General features: G+C 40.1%; 1 protein-coding gene and 1 long non-coding RNA gene across 10 annotated transcripts in view; one reads left to right on the plus strand and one right to left on the minus strand.

The window, feature by feature from the left end:
- CD1H11orf80 (chromosome D1 C11orf80 homolog) overlaps positions 1-23,196 on the minus strand; it is a 96,412-nt gene that overhangs the window by 454 nt on the left and 72,762 nt on the right. For all 9 annotated transcript variants that reach the window (XM_047879014.1, XM_047879016.1, XM_047879013.1 and 6 more), the window contains 5 exons: positions 21,758-21,904; positions 17,780-17,901; positions 16,523-16,633; positions 14,458-14,556; positions 3,299-3,374 (listed from right to left, as the gene is read on the minus strand). In XM_047879014.1, coding sequence (XP_047734970.1) covers positions 3,299-3,374; positions 14,458-14,556; positions 16,523-16,633; positions 17,780-17,901; positions 21,758-21,904 — 555 coding nt within the window. The remainder of the gene's footprint in view (positions 1-3,298; positions 3,375-14,457; positions 14,557-16,522; positions 16,634-17,779; positions 17,902-21,757; positions 21,905-23,196) is intronic.
- LOC125177017 (uncharacterized) lies at positions 14,874-19,485 on the plus strand. The gene is made up of 3 exons (XR_007156470.1): positions 14,874-14,953; positions 17,788-17,882; positions 19,412-19,485. It is a non-coding gene; the product is annotated as an uncharacterized LOC125177017 (long non-coding RNA).

The following is a 23,196-nucleotide window of genomic DNA, read 5'->3' on the forward strand; positions in this document are numbered from 1 at the left end:
CAAGCCCACTTACCTTACGCCCACGGCCCAGTGCTAGAAAGATCCTTGGGGCTGAAGACACCTGGGAGAAGGGAGGAGCTGGTCCCGGCTCTCTTAGCCCTCCCATCTCAAATTCCTTTCATCAGGTCTGTCTGGATCAAAACTCGGCAGCCCCGGTCGTACAGGGCGAGGCTGCAGATTGGTTTCCATCCTCACTTGGGTCTTGCACCCACTCATTCTTTATCTGCACAGATTCCTCGTGGAGTCTGCACTATCCAGCTCCTCCCTCCCTGCCAAGCTGCGATCCCCCTGCCTGAAAGTCAGCCTCACCCCTCCCTTCGTAGCTCACACTGCGTTGAGCAGTGCCCACTGGCACCCTCCCTACCATTAACTGATGCACTTGTGCAAATTTAAAGGGAGTTTGGATCCATAAATTCTGTCTGAGCAGGTCCTGGGAATGTAGCTCAATGAACTGCTCCCTGGGTAAAACTCACTCATGCTAGAAGGGATTCAGAAGTGTGTACAAAGCCCAGGGATAGAACACGGAAAGAAGTTAACCATTCCTAGAGGTGGAGAAAGGTTTCCCTGAGATGTCTCAGCTGGGTTTTAAAGGATAAAGAGAAATATGCCAGACCAACAAGGAAGAGGAAAGGAATTCCAGGTGGAAAGAGGCAAATACCCAAAGGCATTAATTAGTATCCTCCATAAAATGCAAAAAAGGGGGGGGGGGCTCCTAGGAGATGAATCTGAAGGGGTTAGTACGAATCAGAGAAGACTTAAGAACAGGGATTTTTACTGTAGAAAGTGGGCAGGGAAGAATTTTAATAAGCACTGGAGATACATTGTTAATTTGTATCTTAGAAAGATTATTCTGTCAAAGGTGTTGGCTAGAGTCAAATTAGAAGCAAGAAGACTTTAAGAACCCAGGAGAGGGAAGGCAGCAGGGATGGATGGATGGAGGCACCACTTCTGACACTAGGTGTCAGAAGTATATTCATGAGGCCATATCGACAGGTCTTGGCGACAGAATAGGAGGTGTGGTACATGATAATGAGTGGCATCTTAAGTGAATCTCATTTCAGATGTGAAAAACTGGGTAAGGAGTGGTGCTGTTAATCATGGTAGAGGTAACAATGGGACCTCCACATGGACCTGCCTAGTGAGCAGATAAATCTCCCATCTGGCACTCCAGAGAGGCCTGGGCCGGTCATGCCAACTGGGGAGTCTTGAGCTCAGATGTAAGGTTCAATGCCTGGGATGGAAGAGAGCAGCGAGGGAAGAAGTGCTATACAAGCACAGTTTAGGGGTGGCCAAAGGAAGGTAAAGAGAACACTCAGAGGGAAGAATGACGTAAGTCACAATTTTACAGTGCTGAGTTTTGTAAATAGTTCATGTATGGTAAAGATAAATGTACAATTTGGTAAATACAAAGCCTTCCCAAACAAGAGAGGCCACAGAAGAAGCAAGTGCCCTGGAGATTGGGAAGGAGAAAGGGAGAGCCAGATTGAGAACCCTGGCTGAGATGTGATGGAGAGAAATAAATGGAAGAAGTTCAAGATCATGGGAGATTTTCTTTTTAAGTAATAAGAGATTGCCCTGCTGAGAGGAAAGACCTCAGAAGGGAAACTGAAGGTGCAGAAGTGATGGCTGATGCAAGCAGATCCTGAGAAAGCAACAGGGCTAATGCCACCCCTGAGCCTAGCAGGGATGGATCCCCATGCTGATACAGTTTGGGCACTAAGTGTGAAGTAGGAGGCTAAGACAGGAGTCAGAGACTGGGTAGATTATTGAAAGAATGGAGTAGCTGCTGATGAGGCCAGAAAGACGACACAAAGGACCAATAGCTGGAGGCCACCAGTAAATGGACCATGGATGTATGGTGGCATCATCCAACTTTCAGTGATTTTCTTTAGCAGAACTGCCCATGTGGGTGGGACACAGGATTGATGGTGACTGGAGCTGCAACTTTGTAAAGCAGAGCAGCTCAAGCAGTCTTCTGGGGAGGCGGGGGGGGGTGGTTCACCAGATAATAAATGCCTAGATTTTAAGGCTTATATTGCAGTGGAGAAAGCATAGGCTGAAATTCAGATTCTTTTCCTGGAGAGCACTCTACCCAGCCTGAGTCTGGGTCGTCTCTTGTGAAAGGGGACTACTGCTGCCCATACCAAAGGGTCACTGTGAGAGGGGTCACTGGAAAAGCCTAGCATCCCCCTGGGTCCATAGAAGGTGCTGGATAGAACGTTAATTCCTCCCTTCTAAGGGAAGTGCTTATTCTTTTAGTCTTCACTACATAAATACTGACTTGAATGTGGTATACTTTCATTCTTTTAAATCTCCAAATCTTAATGTATAAAAATAGATTCTTTGCTTTATTATGACAGCCTTCACTGCAGGGTTCTTTCAGTAGCCAACAGCCCCCACAACATTTGAAACATGGTTCAACAGACAGAATGATTCAGGAATACCTCTTAGGCCTAAGTTTGGACATCATGCAGTATGTTGTAGTTGTGACCCTGGAAAGAGGAATTTTACCAACAAAGTATAGGTGCTGAAGTCAGTCCCCGAATTCCCACAAGCCCAGGCTCTGTTTTGTTTGATGGTGCATCCCTGCTAGTCTTGGCTCTGGAGCCAGACTGCCTGGGTTTGAATTCTGGTTCTGCCATTTACTAGCTGTGTGACCTTGGGTGAGTCTACTGACATCTCTGTAAATGTCTCAGTTTACCTGCAAAATGAGAATAGTAACACTACATCATAAGATTGTTTTCAGAATTAAGAGCAGGTGCCTGGCACCTGCACTATCAGTTTCAGGCACCTGTGGCTATGGTTATTTCCGGCCATACACACATCTCTCTGCCACTGCTGGCTCTGAAGGCTGTGTAAGTGTTGGAGGGAGAGGGGGAAAAGACCAGTACAATCACCACCATATCACACACAATGACAACTCCCTATAACATACATCAAGATTGAGATGGTATTCTGTACCCAGGAGTAGCTTCCAGAGCCCCAGAGTAGTAACCAAAACCAGGGAGAACAGCAGTAATGAGAAAAGATGTGAAGGAACCAACTAGATTCAGGGTCCTGCCCCTTCATGTGCAGCTATCTTTAACTGTACAACGTTACTAGGAATTTCTAGTTCTATCATACCAACTTGGGGGAGGGAATGCCCCCCTGCTGCTCCAGAACACCCATACTGGTGGTAGAAGCCGGCCAAGTCCCATGATTTTGCTATGGTGTGGAAGGTGTAGTTTGAAAGCTTGAAGCCAATGTACCTCACTTCTGAGCTTTGTTCCTAGGCCCACCTGAGAAGCTGATCCCTTACCTGTAAGGAGTTCTGGACTGCTGTTCTCATGTGCATCTTCTGTGCTCTGCTCTGCATTTTTCTCTGGGAGCAGTTGCTTTAAAAATTAGAAGTCCTAAGTGAGTTTTGCAGGAACATGAACAAGCTCCAGTGAGGCAAGTGTGCCTGGTGGCTTTGTTGGCCTCACAGGGCTACCCTCCCTTACCTGCAATTCCCTCTTCCTCCTCGCTTATGCGAGTCTCCCCTACCCAACCCCAATCATCAGGGCTTCCTTGTGTTAGAGCCTTTGCAGCTCATTCCAGGTACTCCAGGCATTTCCCACCTCTTCTGACCTCTGGTAACTTGCTTACCATCTGCCCCACTCCTTGGGCTCTGAAGATGCACTGCCTGCCCTTATTTATCATTTTTATGTGTGTCCCATTTTCCACATTTTAGATTCCTTGAAAGGTAAGGTTCTCTGTGACTGCATCATTTTATAGCTAGCACAGTGTCTTGCATAGAGGTAAGTGATCTACATATAACTGACTGAAGTCAAACCTGGGAAGCCTGGCACATTTTGTCGTCCTCTGTAGCCTTTCAAAGTCCTGCCACACTTGGTTCAATTTGGATAGAGAAACAAAAGTTTCTCTAAGCTTACTAAGATCAGAACCCAATCCTAGCTTCTTGTTTTTCAAAAATACAAGTATTTAAAAACAGACACAGTCTTCATCAAAATTAAAAACTTTTGTGCTTCAAAGAACACAATAAAGAAAGTGAAAAATCAACCCACAAGAATGGGAGAAAATATTTGCAAATCATATCTGGTAAGGGAGTTGTATCCAGAATAAAGAACTCTTGTAATTCAATAACAAACAACCTAATTAAAAGTGGGTTTGATAGAGTTGGAGACCTTTCTCCAAAGAAGAGATACAAATGGCCAATAAACCAATGAAAAGATGCTCAACATCATTATTCATTAGGGAAATGCAAATCAAAGCCACTATGAGATACTACTTTACACCCACTAGGATGGTAGTAGTAATAGTAATAAAATAACAACAATAATAATAGACAATATCAATAGTTGGTGACAATGTAGAAAATTGGAACCACTACACATTACTGTTGGGTAAGTAAAATGGCCAGTTTGGAAAATAGTTTGAAAGTTACTAAAAATGTTAAACATAGAGTTACCATATGACCCAGCAATTCTACTACTAGATATATAACCAAGAGATTTACAAACATGTCCATCCAAAAATGTTCACAGCATTATTTATAATTGCCCAAAAGTGCAAATAACATAAAGGTTCATCAACTGATGAATGGGTAGAAGAAATATGGCACATCCATACAAAAGGATATTACTCAACCATAAAAAGGAATGAAGTACCATCACATGTTACAACATGAATCTTGAAAACATTATGCTTAGTGAAAGAAGCCAGACTACCTATTTTGATTCCATTTACGTGAACCAGTATAGGAAAATCCATGGAGACAAAGTAGACTGGTGGTTGCCAGGAGATGGAAGGTGGGGGAATTGGGACTGACTACAAATAGGTACAGGGTTTTTTTCTGGCATGATGGAAATATTGTGGAATTTAGTGGTAACTGTTGCACAGCACAGTGATTATATTTAAAGCCACTAAATTGTACAACTTAAAATGGTAAATTTTATGGTGACTTATAACTCAATAAAAAATACTGTCATGTATTGTTCATTAAATAAAACTTCAACTACTAAGTACATTCCAAGGAACACAGAATGGGTAAAGATGACCCTAACGGTGTAAAAAAAGAAACCGTATGAAGAAAATTTCCATTTTTTTCTTCGAGAGAAAGCTTTTTTTTTTTTTTTTAATGTTTATTTGTGTGTGTGTGTGAGAGAGAGAGAGACAGAGACAGCACTACTGGGGAAGGGGCAGAGAGGGAGACACAGAATCTGAAGCAGGCTCCAGGCTCTGAACTGTCAGCACAGAGCCCGATGCTGGGCTCAAACCCACAAACCATGAGATCATGACCTGAGCCAAAGTTGGACACTTAACCAACTGACCCACCCACATGCCCCAAGAGAAATCTTATTTTCTTACTTCATTCTTCCCTGAAAAATCTCATGTAATAGGCAAAACTTTCTCTTATTCTGAAACTAATATCACCAAGGAAATTCACACTCAGATATAAAGCTCTCAGACCTAGGGGAATCTTGTATACCCTTCATTCATCATCAGATTCCCCCAAATGAGACAGCTCTATCTTCAGGATACACCTCCCTGGATTTAACACTGTGAGACATTTAATTCCCCTCCCTGCCTCAGGAAACAGTACCTTTCCTGAGAAAATTACCTCCTTGTCACTGCTTTTTTTTTTTTTTTCCAACGTTTTTTTAAATTTATTTTTGGGACAGAGAAAGACAGAGCATGAACGGGGTAGGGGCAGAGAGAGAGGGAGACACAGAATCAGAAACAGACTCCAGGCTCCGAGCCATCAGCCCAGAGCCTGACGCGGGGCTCGAACTCACAGACCGCGAGATCGTGACCTGGTTGAAGTCGGACGCCTAACTGACTACGCCACCCAGGCGCCCCGTCACTGCTCTTATTATGGGTTTATGTTTTCAGTCACTACAGACATCTGTGACACTAGCCCTGGAGAACTATCTTGTTTACCCTTTATGGCCCACTGTCCTATGTTCCAACACCCAAGCTATAAATCTCCACTCCTGGCATGGCCTTTTCTTAAATATTTTCTATAAAACTCTAAATACATATTCTCTCATTTCTTCTACTTCTCCATAAACTATATAACAGCCATAGATGGTTTTATTCTATATTATTCAAGAGGTCAGCTATTCTACTTTATCAGTTTAAAAATGGAAACTGGGGAGGTGCCTGGGTGGCTCAGTCAGTTGAACAACTGACTCTTGGTTTCAGCTCAAGTCATGATCTCATGGTTCATGGATTTGAGCCCCGCGTCAGGCTCTGAGCTGACAGCATGGAGCCTGCTTGGGATTCTCTATCTCTTCCCCAACCCACCCCCCCTTCAAATATAAATAAATAAACATTTAAAGAAATAAAAATAGAAACTGAGGGACTGGTCCAGAGGTAAAAGAATTTGACCCTTGTAATTTTTAGCTGAAGCCACTGGGTGCCACTCTTGTGCCACTATCAAGTTATTTATCACCAAGGGGATATTATAAGAAGGAAATAGTAATGGTCTTAAGTGCAGAAGCACAAGTTTTACTCATGAGTGCCTCTGATCACTCATCTTCCCTGGGTTATATGGTATGGAACATTCCTATACCAGTCCTATATGGTAACAATGTTACTAGGCTTTGGAACCAGGAGACCTCAGTACAAAGCCTAGCCTTGCCACTTATTAACTATGTGATTCTGGGCAAATAAGGAAAGTTCTCTAACTAGTTTCTTCATTTATAAAATGGGAAAACTACAACATATTTTGTAGGATCTTTGTGGTATTAAAGTGGAAGTCTTGGCACAGATTAAGGATCCAATAAATGTTCCTTTCTTCTAAGACCTAGGACTACTAAGACCTTGAGTTCACTAGCCATCTGCCAAATTAATTGGACTATGAATGGCCCAGAGGCTATAAGCCATCACTATAACAACAGAAGGGGGCAAAAGAGGTCAGATCATTTCCTTTTGAGAGATCACTGGGATATCAGAGAGGCCCAAGCAAAACGTCTTCACAGGCTGAAACACTTCTAGATCCTATCCATATATCCTAGGTCCTATGATAATGATGTATGCCTTACCCTGAAATCTAGGGTAAATTTCCTTATCCCTGGAAATCTGAAGATGTGGATGGCTGTAATGAGCGGAACAATGGCTCCCAAAAAAAGTATGTCCAAGTCTTGAGCCCCAGAATGTGACCTTATTTTGAAAAAAAAGTCTTTTCAAATGTAATTAAGGATTTCAAGATAAGATCATCATGGATTTAAAGTGGGCCCTAATTCTAATGACAGGTGTCCTTATCAGAGAGACAGGGAAATTTGAGAGACATAACAGAAAGGCCATGTGAAGATGGAGGCTGAGACTGGAGTAATGTGGCTATAAACCAACGAACATCTGGAGCCACCAGAAACTGGAAGGGGAAAGGAAGGAATCTTTCTTAAAGCCTTTGGAGGGAGCAGCTCTGCTAAAATCTTGATTTCAGACTTCTGGACTCCAGAATCGTGATAATACAATTTCTGTTGTTTTTAAGCATGAAGTTTGTGGAAATTTGTTTGCTCAAGTTGTGGGTAACAGCATTCCAAGTTGGAGGGACATCAGCAAGAGTATTTGCAGTGAACCAGCTGAAAGGAACAGCAAATGCATTCAAGGAATGAGCTTCCTAGAAGGTACATAAAGCAATGAAAAAAGGTGTGATGAAGGGAGCATTTACAGGGACTTCACTCCCATCCTCTAGCCTTTCTCGCTACAAAGCAGAAGAGGATAAGCAAATCTATGAGATGCTGTGATCCTTGGGTGTCTGGGCACCTAAACTTCTCCATCCAATCAGGCAAACTAAAGTAGGAGAGGGAGAAAAGTAGAAGTACAAAAGGATCTATTACTCTCTCAGAAATGTGTAATTTTTTTATAGCAACTGTATTGGAATATAACATTTACTTAAATAAGCTGCATATATATAATATGTACAATTAGGTAAGTTTTGGCATATATGTGTATTTGTGAAACCATCACCCCAATCAAGATAATGAACATATCCATCCCCCTCAAAAGTTTCCTCTGAACTTCATAACCATTCCCTGAAACTCTTACACCTCCCATCTTCAAGCAATCATTGATCTGTAACTAAGGATTAGTTGGCATTTTGAAAAATTTCATTTAAGTGCAATCAAACAGTATGTACTCTTGCCTTTCAGGGCTTTTTCCCCCTTGGACACTACCACAACTGATCCAGTATTTTGAGGTTTCTCATTCAGCAGGGCTATTTAGAGATTCATCCACACTACTGTGTATTATCAACAGTTCATTCCTTTTATTGCCAAGTAGTATTCCATCGAATGGACACACCACAGTTTGTTTATCAATTTCCCTACTGACATTGGGTTGTTTCCAGTTTTGGGTTATTACAAATATGGCAGAAGTGCCATGAACATTAGTGTATAAATTTTTGTGTAGACATATGCTTTCATTTCTCTTGAATAAATACTTAGGAGTAGAATGGTTGGATCATATGATGTATATATTTAACTTTTTAAGCACTGCCAAACTATTCTCCAGAGTGGATGTACCACTTTAAAAAAATTTTTTTAACGTTTTTATTTGTTATTGAGAGACAGAGAGAGACAGAGCGTGAGCAGGGGAGGGGCAGAGAAAGAGGGAGACACAGAATCCGAGGCAGGCTCCAGGCTCTGAGCTGTTAGCACACAGCCCAACGCGGGGCTCAAACTCACAAGCCGTGAGATCATGACCTGAGCTGAAGTCGGTCGCTCAACCGATTGAGCCACTCAGGCGCCCCAGTACCACTTTTTATTCCTACAAATAGGGTGTAAGAGCTCCAGTTCTTCCATATCCTTGCCAATACCTGGTATGGTCAGTCTTTATTCCAAGCAGGTGTGAAATGGTGTCTCATTGTGGTTCTGACTTGCATTTCCCTAATGACCAATAATGTTAAGCATCTTTCTCATGTGTTTATTTGCTGTTTGTGTATCTTCTTTTGTGAAATGTATGTTCACATATTGTGCCCATTTTAAAAACTGGGTTGTTTTCTTATTCTTGAGTTTTGACAGTTTTAAAATAGTCTCAATAGTCTCAAGGTTTTCAACTGAAAATTAAATCTCTTTAGTAGAGAACTACCAGGTATATAGTGCTATTTCTTCTTGAGTGAACTTTGGTAATTTCTTTCAAGGAATTTGTCCATTTAATCTAAGTTGTCAATGCGTCGGGCTCTGGGCTGATGGCTCAGAGCCTGGAGCCTGTTTCCGATCCTGTGTCTCCCTCTCTCTCTGCCTCTCCCCCGTTCATGCTCTGTCTCTCTCTGTCCCAAAAGTAAATGAACGTTGAAAAAAAAAATTTTTTTTTTTTAAATTATCGGGGCGCCTGGGTGGCGCAGTCGGTTGAGCGTCCGACTTCAGCCAGGTCACGATCTCGCAGTCCGGGAGTTCGAGCCCCGCGTCGGGCTCTGGGCTGATGGCTCAGAGCCTGGAGCCTGTTTCCGATTCTATGTCTCCCTCTCTCTCTGCCCCTCCCCCGTTCATGCTCTGTCTCTCTCTGTCCCAAAAGTAAATGAACGTTGAAAAAAAAAAATTTAAATCTAAGTTGTCAAATTTATTGAAGTAAACTTTGTTCATAATAGTCCCTGATAATCCTTTTAATATCTGATGTCACCTCTCTAATTTCTGGTAGTAGAAATTTGTGTCTTCTCTCCTATATCTTGATTAGTCTGGCTAAATGTTTATCAATCTTATTAATCTTTTCAATGAACCACCTTTAAATATCATTGATTTTTCTCTGGTTTTTTTTCTATTATACTGACTTCCACTTTGACTTTATTATCTAATTTCTTCTGTTTAATTTGCTCTTATTCTAGTCTAAGCTGAGATCACTGATTTAAGACTTTTTTCTTTTCTAACATAGGTATTTTTCCAAGTACTGCTTTAGTGATGTCTCAGGTTTGATAATTTGCATTTCCATTTAAGTTAAAATACTTTTCCAATTTCCCTTTTGATTTTGTGTTTGACCCATGGGTTATTTATTAAGTGTGTCATTTAATTTCCAAATATTTGGAGTTTTCTAGATATCTTTTTTTTAAGGTTTATTTATTTATTTCTGAGCAAGAGAGGGAGGGAGGAGGGGCAGAGAGAGAGAGAGAGAGAGAGAGAGAGAGAGAGAGAGAGAGAGAATCCTAAGCAGGCTCTGCTCAACATGGGGCTCAAACCCATGAACTGTAAGATCATGACCTGAGCCAACATCAAGAGTCAGATGCTTAACCGAGCCACCCAGGTGCCCCTCTAGATATCTGTCATTGATTTTACTTTAATCCTATTGTAATCAAAAGCATACTTTGTATAACTTGAATCCTCTAAGTTTATTGAGATGTATTTAATGGCTCAAAATATGGCCTATCTTGTTAAATGTCCCTTTGCACTTGAAAAGAATATTCTGCTGTGTTGGGCAAAGTGTTTTATAAATATCAAGTCAAGTTAATTCATAGTGTTATTTAAGACTTTCATAGACTTACTGATTTTTTTTGTCTACTTGTTCTATCAATTATTGAGAGAAGTATGTTGAAATATCCAAATAAAATTGTGGATTTGTCTATTTCACCTTACAGTTCTATCAGTTTTGCTTCATTTATTTTAAAGTTCTCTCAAAAGTTTATCAAGTTTCATGAATGTTTGGGGGCTATTATCCTCATTATGTTGTACTCACTGTATTGTATTCATCATTATGAAATGACTCTCTTTATCCCTAGTAATGTTCTTTGCTCTGAAATCTACTTTATAGTCTCTCTTTTTTTTTTCTTTTTGAGAGAGAGAGACAGAGACCATGTACACGTGCAGGGGAAGGGCAGAGGGGGAGGGACAGAGAATTTTAAGCAGACTCCATGCTAAGTGCAGAACCCAAAGCAGGGCTTGATCTCACGATGGTGAAATCATTACCTGAACTGAAATCAAGAGGTGGACACTTAACCAACTGAGCCCCATTTGTTCCCTCTCTTTCCCTCAAAATAAACTTTAAGAAAAAAAGAATTCTTTGTATTTTTGGGGTAATAGTCCTTTAACTAGTGTGTCTTTTACAATTATTTTCTCCCAGTCTGTGGCCTGTCTTCTCATTCTCTTGAGGGTTGAATATTTTTTATGACTCCATTGTATCTCCTTTTTTGGATCAATAGCTGTAAATCCTTATATTATTTTGATGGTTCTTTTCATCTTCAACTTACCAGTCTACCTTCATGTAATATTACACTATTCCACATACAGTATGTCCTTAAAACAGTATATTTCCATCTCTCTCCTCCAGGTTTTTGTGCTGTTATTGTTATACATTTTACTTCACCATAGGTTATAAACCTCACAACATATTATTGCTATTTTTGCTTTAAAAAGTTAATTATGTTTTAAAGAGATTTAAGTAATAAGAAAAAAATTTTTTTATATTTATCCATGTAGTTACCTAGATTCAGGTTTCCAGCTGGTTATCACTTTTTCTCTGCTTGAAGGATTTCTTTTACATTTCTCAACTGCTGATAATGAATTCTTTCAACTCTTGTATGTCAGAAAAAGTCCTTTTTCATCTTTTTTGAAAGATATTTTTGTTGGGAGTGCCTGGGTGGCTCAGTCAGTTAAGTGTCCAACTCTCAATTTCAGCTCAGGTCATGATCTCACGGTTTGTGAGTTTGAGCCTGCTTGGGATTCTCTCTCTCCCTTTCTCTTTGCCTCTCCCTTGCTCATGTGTGCACGCACATGCTCTTTCTCACTCTCTCAAAAACAAATAAATACATTTGGAGAAAAAAAGGTATCTTTGTTAGGTAAAGAATTCTAGGTTGAAGGTTTTTTCTTCAGTACTATCTATAAAGACATTGCTCCATTTTCTTCTATCTTATACTTTTTCTGATGAGAAATTTTCTGTAATCCTTATCTTTGTTTCCTTGTACATAAGCTTTCCTCACCCTTGTTTGCTTTTAAGATTTTCTCTTTACCATTGGTTTTAACCAATTTAATTTTGATGTGTCTTGGTGTAGTTTTCTTTGTTTCATGGGCTTGGGGTTTCTTAAGATTCTTAGATCTGTTGGTTTTATAGAATCCATCAAATTTGGAAAATTTTCAGCCACTATTCCTTCAAATATATTTTCTGCCTGTTTCTTCTTCAGATTCCTCAATTACACACATAATAGGCTACCTGAAGTTGTCCCATAACTCACAGGTGCTCGATGCTCTATTACTATCATCATCATCATCATCAATATTATTTTACAACTGTGTTTCATTTCAGATAGTTTCTACTGCTATGTGTTTTTAAGTGTCAATGTTCCATTCATACTATTCAGTGTAATTTCCACCTCGGAGACATCATAGTTTTCATCTTTACAGTTCATTTGAGTCTTTTTTAATACCTTCCACATCTCTACTTAGTATGTTCAGTCTTTCCTCTAGCTTCCTGAACATACAGAATATAGTTATGATAATAACTCTTTCAATGTCTTTGTCTACTAATTTTATCCTCTGTGTCAGTTCTGGATCGGTTTTCATTAAATGATTGATCATTTGATGGAGTTTCCTCTTCATTGTGGGTTGTATATTCCTGCTTCTTAGCATGCCTGATAATTCTGATTGGATGCAGGGCACTGTGAATATTACTTTGGTGGGTGCTGGATATTTTTAATACTCTTGTAAAAATTCTTGACCTTTGTTCTGTGATGCTATTGAATTACTTGAAAACAACTTGATCCCTTTAGATCTTGCTTCTGCTTTTAAGCTTTGTTAGGCAGGACCAGAGGAGTGTTTATTAAGCAGAGGTGTAATTTTTCTCCATTCCCAAGGCAAGACTCTTCTTAGTATTCTACCTGATGCTCCATAAATTATAAAGCTTTCCTCTCTGGTTGATGGAAATATGCACTATCTCTAGCCCTGTGTAAGCTCTGCATATTGTCCCCTCTTATCCGTCTGGATGGTTCTTTACCTGCATAGTTTCTTCACAAGAATGAGCTGATTAGTACTATTCTGAATACTATTCTGAATACTGAATACTGCAGATTCCCAGAATTCTCTCTCTGTGCAACTCTCTCTTTTCTGGTACTCTGCCCTGAAAACTTTAGCTGTCTTGGCATCCCGGGACTCTCCACTTCATCTGTTCAACTTAGGGAGACTACTAGGCTTTGCCTGGATGTCTTCTCCCTGTTCAATGGCCTCTGTACTTTCTCTAGGCAGTATGCTAGGGTAATCATAGGGCTCACTTCATTTGTTTTCCATTTCTCAGGAATGATTATCCTATTCATTGATGGCCAGTGTCTTGAGAAACATTGTTATATATATCGTGTGTAGATTTTTGTTATTTCACACAGAAGAATAAATCTGGTTCCTATTACTCCATCTTGGCCAGAAGCCACTGTATAACATCACCCCTAATCTCCTTCATTTACTCATATTATACTTTAGCTCCAGAAAAGTCAATCCTACTGACTGGAGCCAAGAAGGCCAGAAAAGTGTGCTTTACTTGGAACAACACTAAAAATTACCTAGAATCTGGAGATATATAGAATTTCCTAAGTTTGATTTCTTTTCACTCATTAGAGGAGTCTGTCACAAAACAAGATGAAGCCTTCTGATCTCGAGGGTGGAGACACTAACTAATGCAATTCTATATCTCCAGCACCCAGAAAGGTGAATAGATAAAAGTATGGCTTTGATCACATCACCATTGTAAGAGTAAATATGTGCCAAGCACTTTATGTACATTATTTTATTCAAACCTCACAACAATTTTAGGTATGTGTCATTCCTGTTTTACAGATAAAACTAAGGCTTAGAAAGATTAAATAGCTTCCACAATATGACACAACTAGTTAGTGGTGGAAATAAAATCTGAGCAACATCTAACCATGCTCTTGACCTCTGTGTAATACCACGTTCTATTAAAGTTTTCCTAAACCACAGACTTCCTTGCTGAAAGGCCAACCTCAGAATGTGCAATCTAAAGTACTTGTACCTGGGGTGCCTGGGTAGCTCAGTCAGTTAAGTGTCTGACTTCAGCTCAGGTCATGATCTCGTGGTTTGTGACTTTGAGCCCAGAATTGGGCTCTGTGCTGACAGCTCAGAGCCTGGACCCTGCTTCAGATTCTATGTCTCCCTCGCTCTGTCCCTCCCCTGCTTGTGCTCTTTCTCTCAAAAATAAATAGACATTAAAAAAAATAAAAAATTTAGGGGCGCCTGGGCGGCTCAGTCGGTTAAGCATCTGACTTTGGCTCAGGTCATGGTCTCCCAGTTTGTGAGTTCAAGCCCCGTGTCGGGATCTGTGCTGACAGCTCTGAGCCTGGAGCCTGCTTTAGGTTCTGTGTCTCCCTCTCTCTCTCTCTGCTCCTCTCCTACTCATGTTCTGTCTCTTAAAAATAAATACATGTTAAAAAAATTTTTTTAATAAATAAAAAATTTAAAGTACTTGCACCTACCCACCCTGTATTAGGGTTCACATATATCAATATGGAAGATTTCCACTAAAGTACTGATTATTTATACTTACCTGCTTCACCTCACATGAGCAGTGGGGAAGAAATCGGTGCTGGGTGATCTCATGAAATGATTTATGCAGTTTAGTCCCAAACTCTTGAGTGTCAGCTGCCTAAAATGGGCCAGAGAGAGAATATGCTGAATTCCAGTACTGGAAACCAAAAGGAAGGTACCTACAGGATATAGGAAGAGGAGGAGACAAATTGGAAGGCAAACCATGTTTGTGTTAAGAGTTTCCTTAATTCCAATGAACACAGAAGAAGTAGAGAGAAGGCCTGTGAAACTGGCATGAGACAAGTAGCTGTGGCTTCTGTGTCTTCCAATTTCTGTTACCTAAGCAAGATCTTTCAAACAAGGCCTTTGTTCTCTTATCTCTATAGGAGATACACATCCCAGAGATCCATCTGTTCATAAAAGGATTATGTAAATTGCTCTCCTCCAGAACAAGTTCCAAGACAGTATAGGTTCCACTGTATTCAAATAAGGCTGAAATAAGAAACTTTCCTCGGGTAAGTCTTTTAGGGAAGAAAGGAACAAGATGATAGTTAGCATCCATAAGCAATGGGTAATAACCTCTACTTTTTAGTATAGAATGGTAGGATATTAGAGTTAAAGGGGACAAGAGCAACCACCTAACACAACACACTAATTTTATAGACAAGAATACTGAAATCTAAAAAGGAGAAGTGATCCACTGAAGATCTCACAGCTAGTCAGTACAAAAGTTAGGACTGACTTTAGAATTGCCAACATAGTGTTCTTTTCATTACCCTATGCTATCCACATGACCCAGATAGTTGAAGCTGTAAGATGCACTAGATTATAAAGGTGTTATACTCTTAGACCTAGTAACTCCATGTATAGAAATTTATTCTAAGAAATAATTCAAAAGAAGCAAGATATCACATAGAGGTATTAACTGAAATACTATTTATATTAGCAAAAAGAATACAAGCAACCTAAATGTCTATCATTAGGGGAATGGCTTATTAAATCAGATTAAATCAATGTAGTAGAATTGGGTAACTGATACAAATTTTAAGACAGCTGAGGGGCGCCTGGGTGGCGCAGTCGGTTAAGCGTCCGACTTCAGCCAGGTCACGATCTCGCGGTCCGTGAGTTCGAGCCCCGCGTCGGGCTCTGGGCTGATGGCTCAGAGCCTGGAGCCTGTTTCCGATTCTGTGTCTCCCTCTCTCTCTGCCCCTCCCCCGTTCATGCTCTGTGTCTCTCTGTCCCAAAAATAAATAAACGTTGAAAAAAAAATTAAAAAAAAAAAAAAAAAACAAATTTTAAGACAGCTGAAATGAGGAAATGTCAAATTATATATGAATATAGAATATGTTGGTTACAACTATACAATATAGCTTATATGAGATAATATGCAAAAATTGTAATTACAGTGATAAATATTATTAGTTATTTTTAAATTTGAATACATTATTCTATTTTTTCAAGATAAAGTACAAAAAATAAAATAGACACAGAATGAATGTGTCACCCAACTGATAATACCAACCGGTCAGCACAGAATTCTAAAAGGAAGGAAACTAACATTTATCCAGAACCTACCATATGCTATATACTTAGCCCTCACGCTCATAACAACCCTGTGAGGTACTATTATTTTTTCCAATTTATAGATGAAGCTCAGAGAAGTTAAGTACAGGCCTGAGTCCACATAGCCAGTTCTGAATTGAACTCAGTCCTCTAATTTCAACTGTTACACTATTCCATACTGCCAAATAAGGCTACTCAGTTATTTCCAATGTTTTCTGTAACCACGAGGTAACAAACATTCTTCAGTAAGGAACTTGGAATCACTGATCTAGTCTTAGCTCTAACTGTAGCTAGCTATGTGACCTAAAGGAAGTGGAAATTTTAAATAACTTATTTTCCCATTTATAAAATAGTACACTATCCATTCAACAAATGTTTTTTAAAACACCACAAGCCTGATACCATATAGGATCACAAGAGGCTAAAATGAAATGCTTCTAAAAGCTCTGTGCATATTACTAAGATAGGTGGTAGAATGTTGTTAAAAACCTGGCACTTTTAAGCGGCTCCAGTCTACTAACTTGAAGGGCCTGGAAGCAGATCTTTCGGAAGCTACTGCTGGTGCTTCCAGTCACGATACTCATGATGGAATTCACAGCCACTGAGAGTGAGGCCTGCAATTTCTGATGATCCTAAGGAACATAACAAGTAAGGGGAGATGGCAGTTTAAAATAATCCCAAGCTGCTGGTTCAGAGAATCCCCAAGGAATCAAAGATTTCAGTAAGGGCAGGATTTCAACAATTCTTTCCCCCACTCCAATCAACAACACTTACTGAGATCATGTCATATAAAGGACACTGAGGTACTGAAACAATATACTCCCCTTTTACAGAGATGACTTACTGACACAGACACATTCAGAAAAGATAACCAACCCGTAAGACACTAGGCAATAAAACAGATGCACATAGTATTTAAAAACAAAAAGCTTTAAACTTTGCTCTTAGTGTGGTTGGTTTTTTCCCCTGAGAAGGGGGCCATATGAAGAAATATGTTACCACAAGTACACAGGATGGAGGAAATCAGAAAGTCAGATAAGAGAAAGTGATGTTATAAAGCATTGGGAAATGGGGGGAGAATATAAGATTTAGTGAAGCAATAGCTCCAGAAGTATGTGTGTGAAGGGAAGATAGTAAGGAACAGGTGCATTATCAGTCATTTTTCTCTATTATTTTGTCCCCATTTACTCAAATTCACCTACTAGTAGGTAAGACTAGTAGTAGAATTGTAGTATTATGGAAGTACTACTGCAAGATGGTTACAATGACATATCCTAAGTTAAAGCCTGAGTTCCTAGACTACAGGCAGTGTAAGGATCAGCCAAAGTGACAAAAGAGGAAGAGGGCATTAAGCGAGGAAGGCTCTCCAGGTCTGTCATATCCTCTAGTTTTTTTCTTTTTTTCTTTTTAAAGATTTCTTGGGGTGCCTGTGTGGCTCAGTTGGTTAAGTGTCCGACTTTGGCTCAGGTCATGATCCCACTGTTCGTGGCTTTGAGCCCACATTAGACTCTGAGCTGTCAGCACTGCTTCTGAGCTGGAGCCTGCTTCAGACACAAGCAAGGGGAGGGGTAGAGAGAGAGTGGGAAAGAGAGACAGAGAGAATCTGAAGAGGGCTCTGCGCTGACAGCATCAAGCCCGATGGGGGGCTGGAACTCATGAACTGCAAGATCATGACCCAAGCCAAAGTTGGACACTCAACTGACTGAGCCACCCAGGTGCTCCTCTAGTTCTTTTTCTTAGAGAAAGTAGGAGAAAAGGAGTTATGAATTTCTTATTACCTTGGCAGCCTGGTGATACTGTTCCAAGGCCTGGTCCACAGTCACCTGGATGGAATCTTGCACTACACTGTGGCTCTCCATGAGGATGGCACTGAGATGAACGGTGAGCAAAGTATGGGCTCCTAAGGGGAGTGAGAATGGCCACTTTAAGACTGATGTTCATGTGCTGTGAGTCAGGGTGGGCGTGAGAAAGAGGCTCTTAGAAGAAGAGGCCCCTTCTGCCTATCTACAAATAATTACTTTTTTAGTCCCCCACTGCCCCCCAAAAATCCCAGCAACTTACAAACCCACCCAGTTCCACTTACAAATGAAAGAAAGCTTCAAAAATTAATGTGAAGCTTGACATTATTTTTGAAGAAACAAGTGAGGGTTCCTATTTGATTAATATTAGAAACAGAAATATATACCACATCACTACAGACAATGATACTTGTGACTCTGAAAGAACAGGAGAATGAGGAAGAGGAAAGCCTCCTGGAAAGTTGTATCTACCCTACTCATCTCCTGTTTGAGCATCACTGCCGTGGTGAGCCACTGCTACTGTCAGGGTCTTAATCCTCTCAGATATGCTGTGGTATAGAAAAAGTACTTTATTTCTGATAAAGTAACCACAGGCACCACTGCACAGCAGAATAGCTAACAGGTAAGAGTGACAGGCAAAATATGTCATCCAGCAGTAGGCTCGCATTGATGACTCAGAGGCAACAGACACAGGAAGACAAATTCACTTCACACCTGAGGAAACCTTTCCTTTTCAGTGTTTTTCTACTCTACCCTGAAAAGTCTATTCAAAGGTACTATGGTGAAGCAGCCAACGACTGGCTGGCTTTTCTCAGGGCTGCATTAAAAATGCAAACCAGAAAGTACATTTTCTACCACAAGGCACAAGGATTCCTTCCCAGAAAGGAATGTACTATGTGATCTGCTCAAAAAGGGTCCAAAATTGGAGTTAGGAGAACATAGATTCTAGAGTGAATTCTACCACTAACTAATGGTGACCAAGTCACTTGACTGTTCTCACTTCAAAACTAAAATTGGCTTTATAACACCCGCTCTCACAGGCATGTTGTGCAGATAAACTAGGATAATATATATGAAGTGTTCTAAAATGTACATTGCAATATTCAAAGGGAAAATATTGTTATTGCTATGATGATATCATATGGATTATTGTTTTCTATAGTTTGGTCCTAAGAATAGCCTCAAGAAATCAGTTAGACCCCTTTGAAAGCAGACATTTAATTAAAAAGCTACAAGTTTGTTCTCCTAAAACTGCTGATACCACCAGATGCCTTTAACGCTGTAGCAAAATAATGAGTTAATCATAGAAAAGTTACCATGACAAGGTGGGCAGGAGGCCAGTTAAGTGATTTTTTTTAAGACACATGGAAACAGACTGTAGTTCTGCACAATCTGTTTCCTAAAAGTAACTCTACAGAAAGCTTTCAAGGATATGAAAAAGAATAAGGGAGAAAGAAGATAAAATTACTATATCTCTATCTATATATCTGTATCTACCTACCTTCACAGTACATCTTTTTTCAAAGGCTAGTCCTAAACCACAAGATATGTAAGGAAATTTAAAAAGATACTATGTTTACTAATGCAGTGATGAATTTCTATTTATTTCAGTATTGTCACTACCTGAGATGCTGCAGGCCTTCAGAGTCAAGATAAGCAGAGATGTATAAACTATCACAGTACTTACTACAAGAATGATAGAAAACACTGGTTTTAAGGAATCTGAGTTCTTCAGGTATGGGAGGATTCAGGAATAATAGGATTCAGAACATGGTATCAGACTTTACATCATCCTAGGGAAGACTGAATGTGGTACTCCCTCTAGAAGACCTCAAAAAAATCAGGGGGCACCTGGGTGGCTCAGTCAGTTGAGCATCTGATTTCAGCTCAGGTCATGATCTTGTGGTTTGTGAGTTCAAGCCCCACATCAAACTCGCTAATGTCAGCCCACCAGCACAGAGCCTGCTTCTGATCCTCTGTCCCCTTCTCTCTGCCCCTCCTCTGCTTGCACTCTCCCAAACACACACACACACACGGAAAAAAAACAACAAAACAACCTCACTAGAAGATAGTAGATCTTAAGTCTTCAGAGGGTCTTGAGACTTGAAAGGGCCTCTTAGCCCCTAGTCTACCAATCTCATGTTAAATATACAAAAAGAGAGGATCAGATGATTTATGAGACTTGCTTCTGAAAAACCACTGAGCAATTTGGTGGCAGAAGTAAAGTTAGAACCAGCTCTCTAGGGGTGCCTGGGTGACTCAGTTGGTTAAAGCATCTGACTCTTGATTTTGGCTCAGGTCATGATCTCACAGTTTGTGAGTTTGAGCCCCACATCAGGCTCTGCGCTGACAGCATGGAGCCTGCTTCGGATTCTCTCTCTCCCTATCTCTTGGCCCCTCCCCTGCTCACTCACTCTCTCAAAAACTAAATGAACAACAACACCACCAGCTCTCTTGATTCTACCTGAAGTCCTTTCCCCTATACTAAGCTCTTCTCTTATCAGCCTCTGTCCATATGAGTGTGAGCCAGGTAACAACCCTACGCAACCTCATTCTGTCTTCACTGCTGGAAGCCTCATTAGTTTGGGTCTCTTCTATGCTCCCATTCCAGGGCCTTAATGAACAGAACACCAGGGGCATCAGACAAAAACAGCTCCTCAAATAAAGAGTTGCAAGGCAGAGCCCAGGAAGATAGTGCTTCTCTCCTCAACAATATGTAGATAGTGGAGAAAGACAGGAGATGCATGGAGGGCAGGCAGCAGGAAGAATCCCACAACTGACAATAGTTTGTTCAAAAAATAGTTGGCACCAGTCAGCATGAGCTCTTCTGATCTGGGGATATAAATTGTGTCATTTCTCTCATGACTCAGTGGGAGCAGGGCCACACCAAACAAGCACTGGAATGGCTCAGAGTAGAGTCCCAAGAAAAAACACTGGCTCACAGAGAAAGAATACAGAAACATACTGGGAGCACCAAAAGGGAGGCTTATGAATCTTTCCCCACATATTTATAAGCTCCACTTCTTGCTACTTCTCTCAAAGTTTAGAAGGGCATTGAGAAACACGTAAATTTATCCCTCAGGGTTTATTGGATTAAAACACATAAGCTAACTCCTGCTCATATTCAGTGTTTTTCAAACTTTACTAAATTTAAAAATTACCTGAGAATATTTTTAAGAATGCAGATTCTTGAGCCATTCCATATTTTTATATTATAACAAAACAATGAATTGATTCTTGGCTCAGGAAGAAACACATTTTCAAATACTCCAGGTGATTCTGATGCATGTTTCATGGACCACCAAACAGAAACTTTCTGATAACAGATTATCATCAATTTGTTAGATACTAAAGGCTCCCCCTTGTATGCCTGAACGAGGACAATTTCTCCCTTCCCAGAGGTCTATGTGACAATGACATAAAGCTATTCATACCAATATGCTTCCCACACCTTATGTTGTAGTTGAGATACTGTGTCAAGGCCAAGCAAGGCCGGTAACATTTCTTGATTCCACCTGGAAAGGCAATAATGTGGTGGACAGTTCTCAGGCCTAAACTTTAAAAACATACTGGTATCAGAGCACTGCCTCAGTCCAAGGAAATCATAATCCCTGGGGGTAAAGTTTGGGCATTTTCAGAAGCTCCCCAGGTAATATATCATGGAGCTAAGGTTGAGAACCACTCATCTAAGGTAATAGCCTCTTTTTAAAGAGCATTATAGAAAGTATCTGTTGATTTCTGAACATTCTGGGAATGTCATCATTTAAGTGAGGTTTCATTTTAAGATACAGATCTTTTCTACACAGCATACAATTTGTTTAACCTATTTAAGATTTTTTATTAAAACTCATTATTCTACAGAAATATATGTAATTATATATGTAATTCAGATAAAGTCTCCCTTTCTTTACTCTCTTAACATTTAATCACACCCATACTGGCAGCCCCTATACCTACTCCAGAGTTCTGTTCGCTGGACCGGAAATCCGCTGTGGAAATCCACAAAGAGAAAAAGCAGCAGAGTCTGTCCCTGGGAGTCCATATTCTGAGATTGATCCCCCTCACTGGATTCCACCTGATAACTCACATCTGGAAGCACCAAATCTAGAGGACAAGATATTATACAGTATTCTAAGATAAGTAAGGCCCTCAGAATGCTAAGTGAATAAAGAACCTATACCTCAAACAAAGAATGATCTAAGATCTAAAATCAAACACTCCCTTTTCCTCCTGAACCTGTTTCTCTATCCACATGATGGAAGCAAATATAGTGACTCATAGAAGGAACATCAAAATAACAACTGAGTATGCAAAATGTAAACCAAGCAGCACGCTGTAGAATTTACTGGGAAACACTAATACGATACATTTATTCATTCTTTATACAACTTTCTAAGGTAGGTATCACTAGTAAGAGTCAGACGTCAGAGTCAAACCCGAGTAATGATAACAATTAATTTGTATTAAGTGTTTACTACACGCTTTGTATTGTGTTAAATTCTTCACATGAACTATCTAAATATTTAGACTTCACAACAACACTAAGACATAGGACCTATTCTTACGCCATTTTACAGATAAGAAGTACAAATAGGTTAAATACATTGCCCACCATGAGACAGCAAGTGGTGGATCTGTTTTAGACTGACTCCAAAATCTGTGTTCTGAACCACATCACTATATTATACTTATACTCCCAAGTAATCTGATGCCCTACCGTCACTTTCTAGCACCTGGATCCTTTAAAACACAATCATGATAGTCCTAAATTCCATCCAGATCCATTCAGAGAAATACCTCCGTGTATTTCCACATCCTGGTTCTGTCTCTTAGAGTAATGATGGAGGAAGATGAGGAGATATTTTCTACATTATTCATCTCCAAAGTTAACTGAGCAAGTTCAGGCATCAAGAATTGGAAAAAAAAAAAAAACTAACAAAGCATGAAAATAAAAATGAAAGACAAAAGGAGATATGGAGAGCCCGAGAGATTCAAAAATTGTAATGGCATGACACCCCCCAGTTAAGATCAAGCATTCTTTCTTCACAAAACCATTCATCTCCAGAGACCCTGTCCAAGGACAGGCTTCTTTCATCCCACCCTCTGGAATAACTACCTATTGAAGAAAAAAAACCCTTACTCTGAAGTTTACTTCCTAGAGAAGACTCTGTCATTCCCCTAGAAATACTCTGTTCCAGGAGGCTCCAGTCTCCTCATGCCATTACAGCTCTAGAATACCTATTCCCCACTGGCTACCTTCCTCAGGATCCAGGTGACCAGACTACCTTCTAAATTTCAAAGAATTCTAGCTAATAACAGTCAAGTTCAACATTGTAAAGCTCCTAGATATCAGCTCATGTTTGCATATTCCTACTTCCCAGTTTTATTTTTTGATC

Source organism: Prionailurus viverrinus, chromosome D1 (assembly GCF_022837055.1).
Source record: "Prionailurus viverrinus isolate Anna chromosome D1, UM_Priviv_1.0, whole genome shotgun sequence".
Classification (NCBI taxonomy): Eukaryota; Metazoa; Chordata; class Mammalia; order Carnivora; family Felidae; genus Prionailurus; species Prionailurus viverrinus.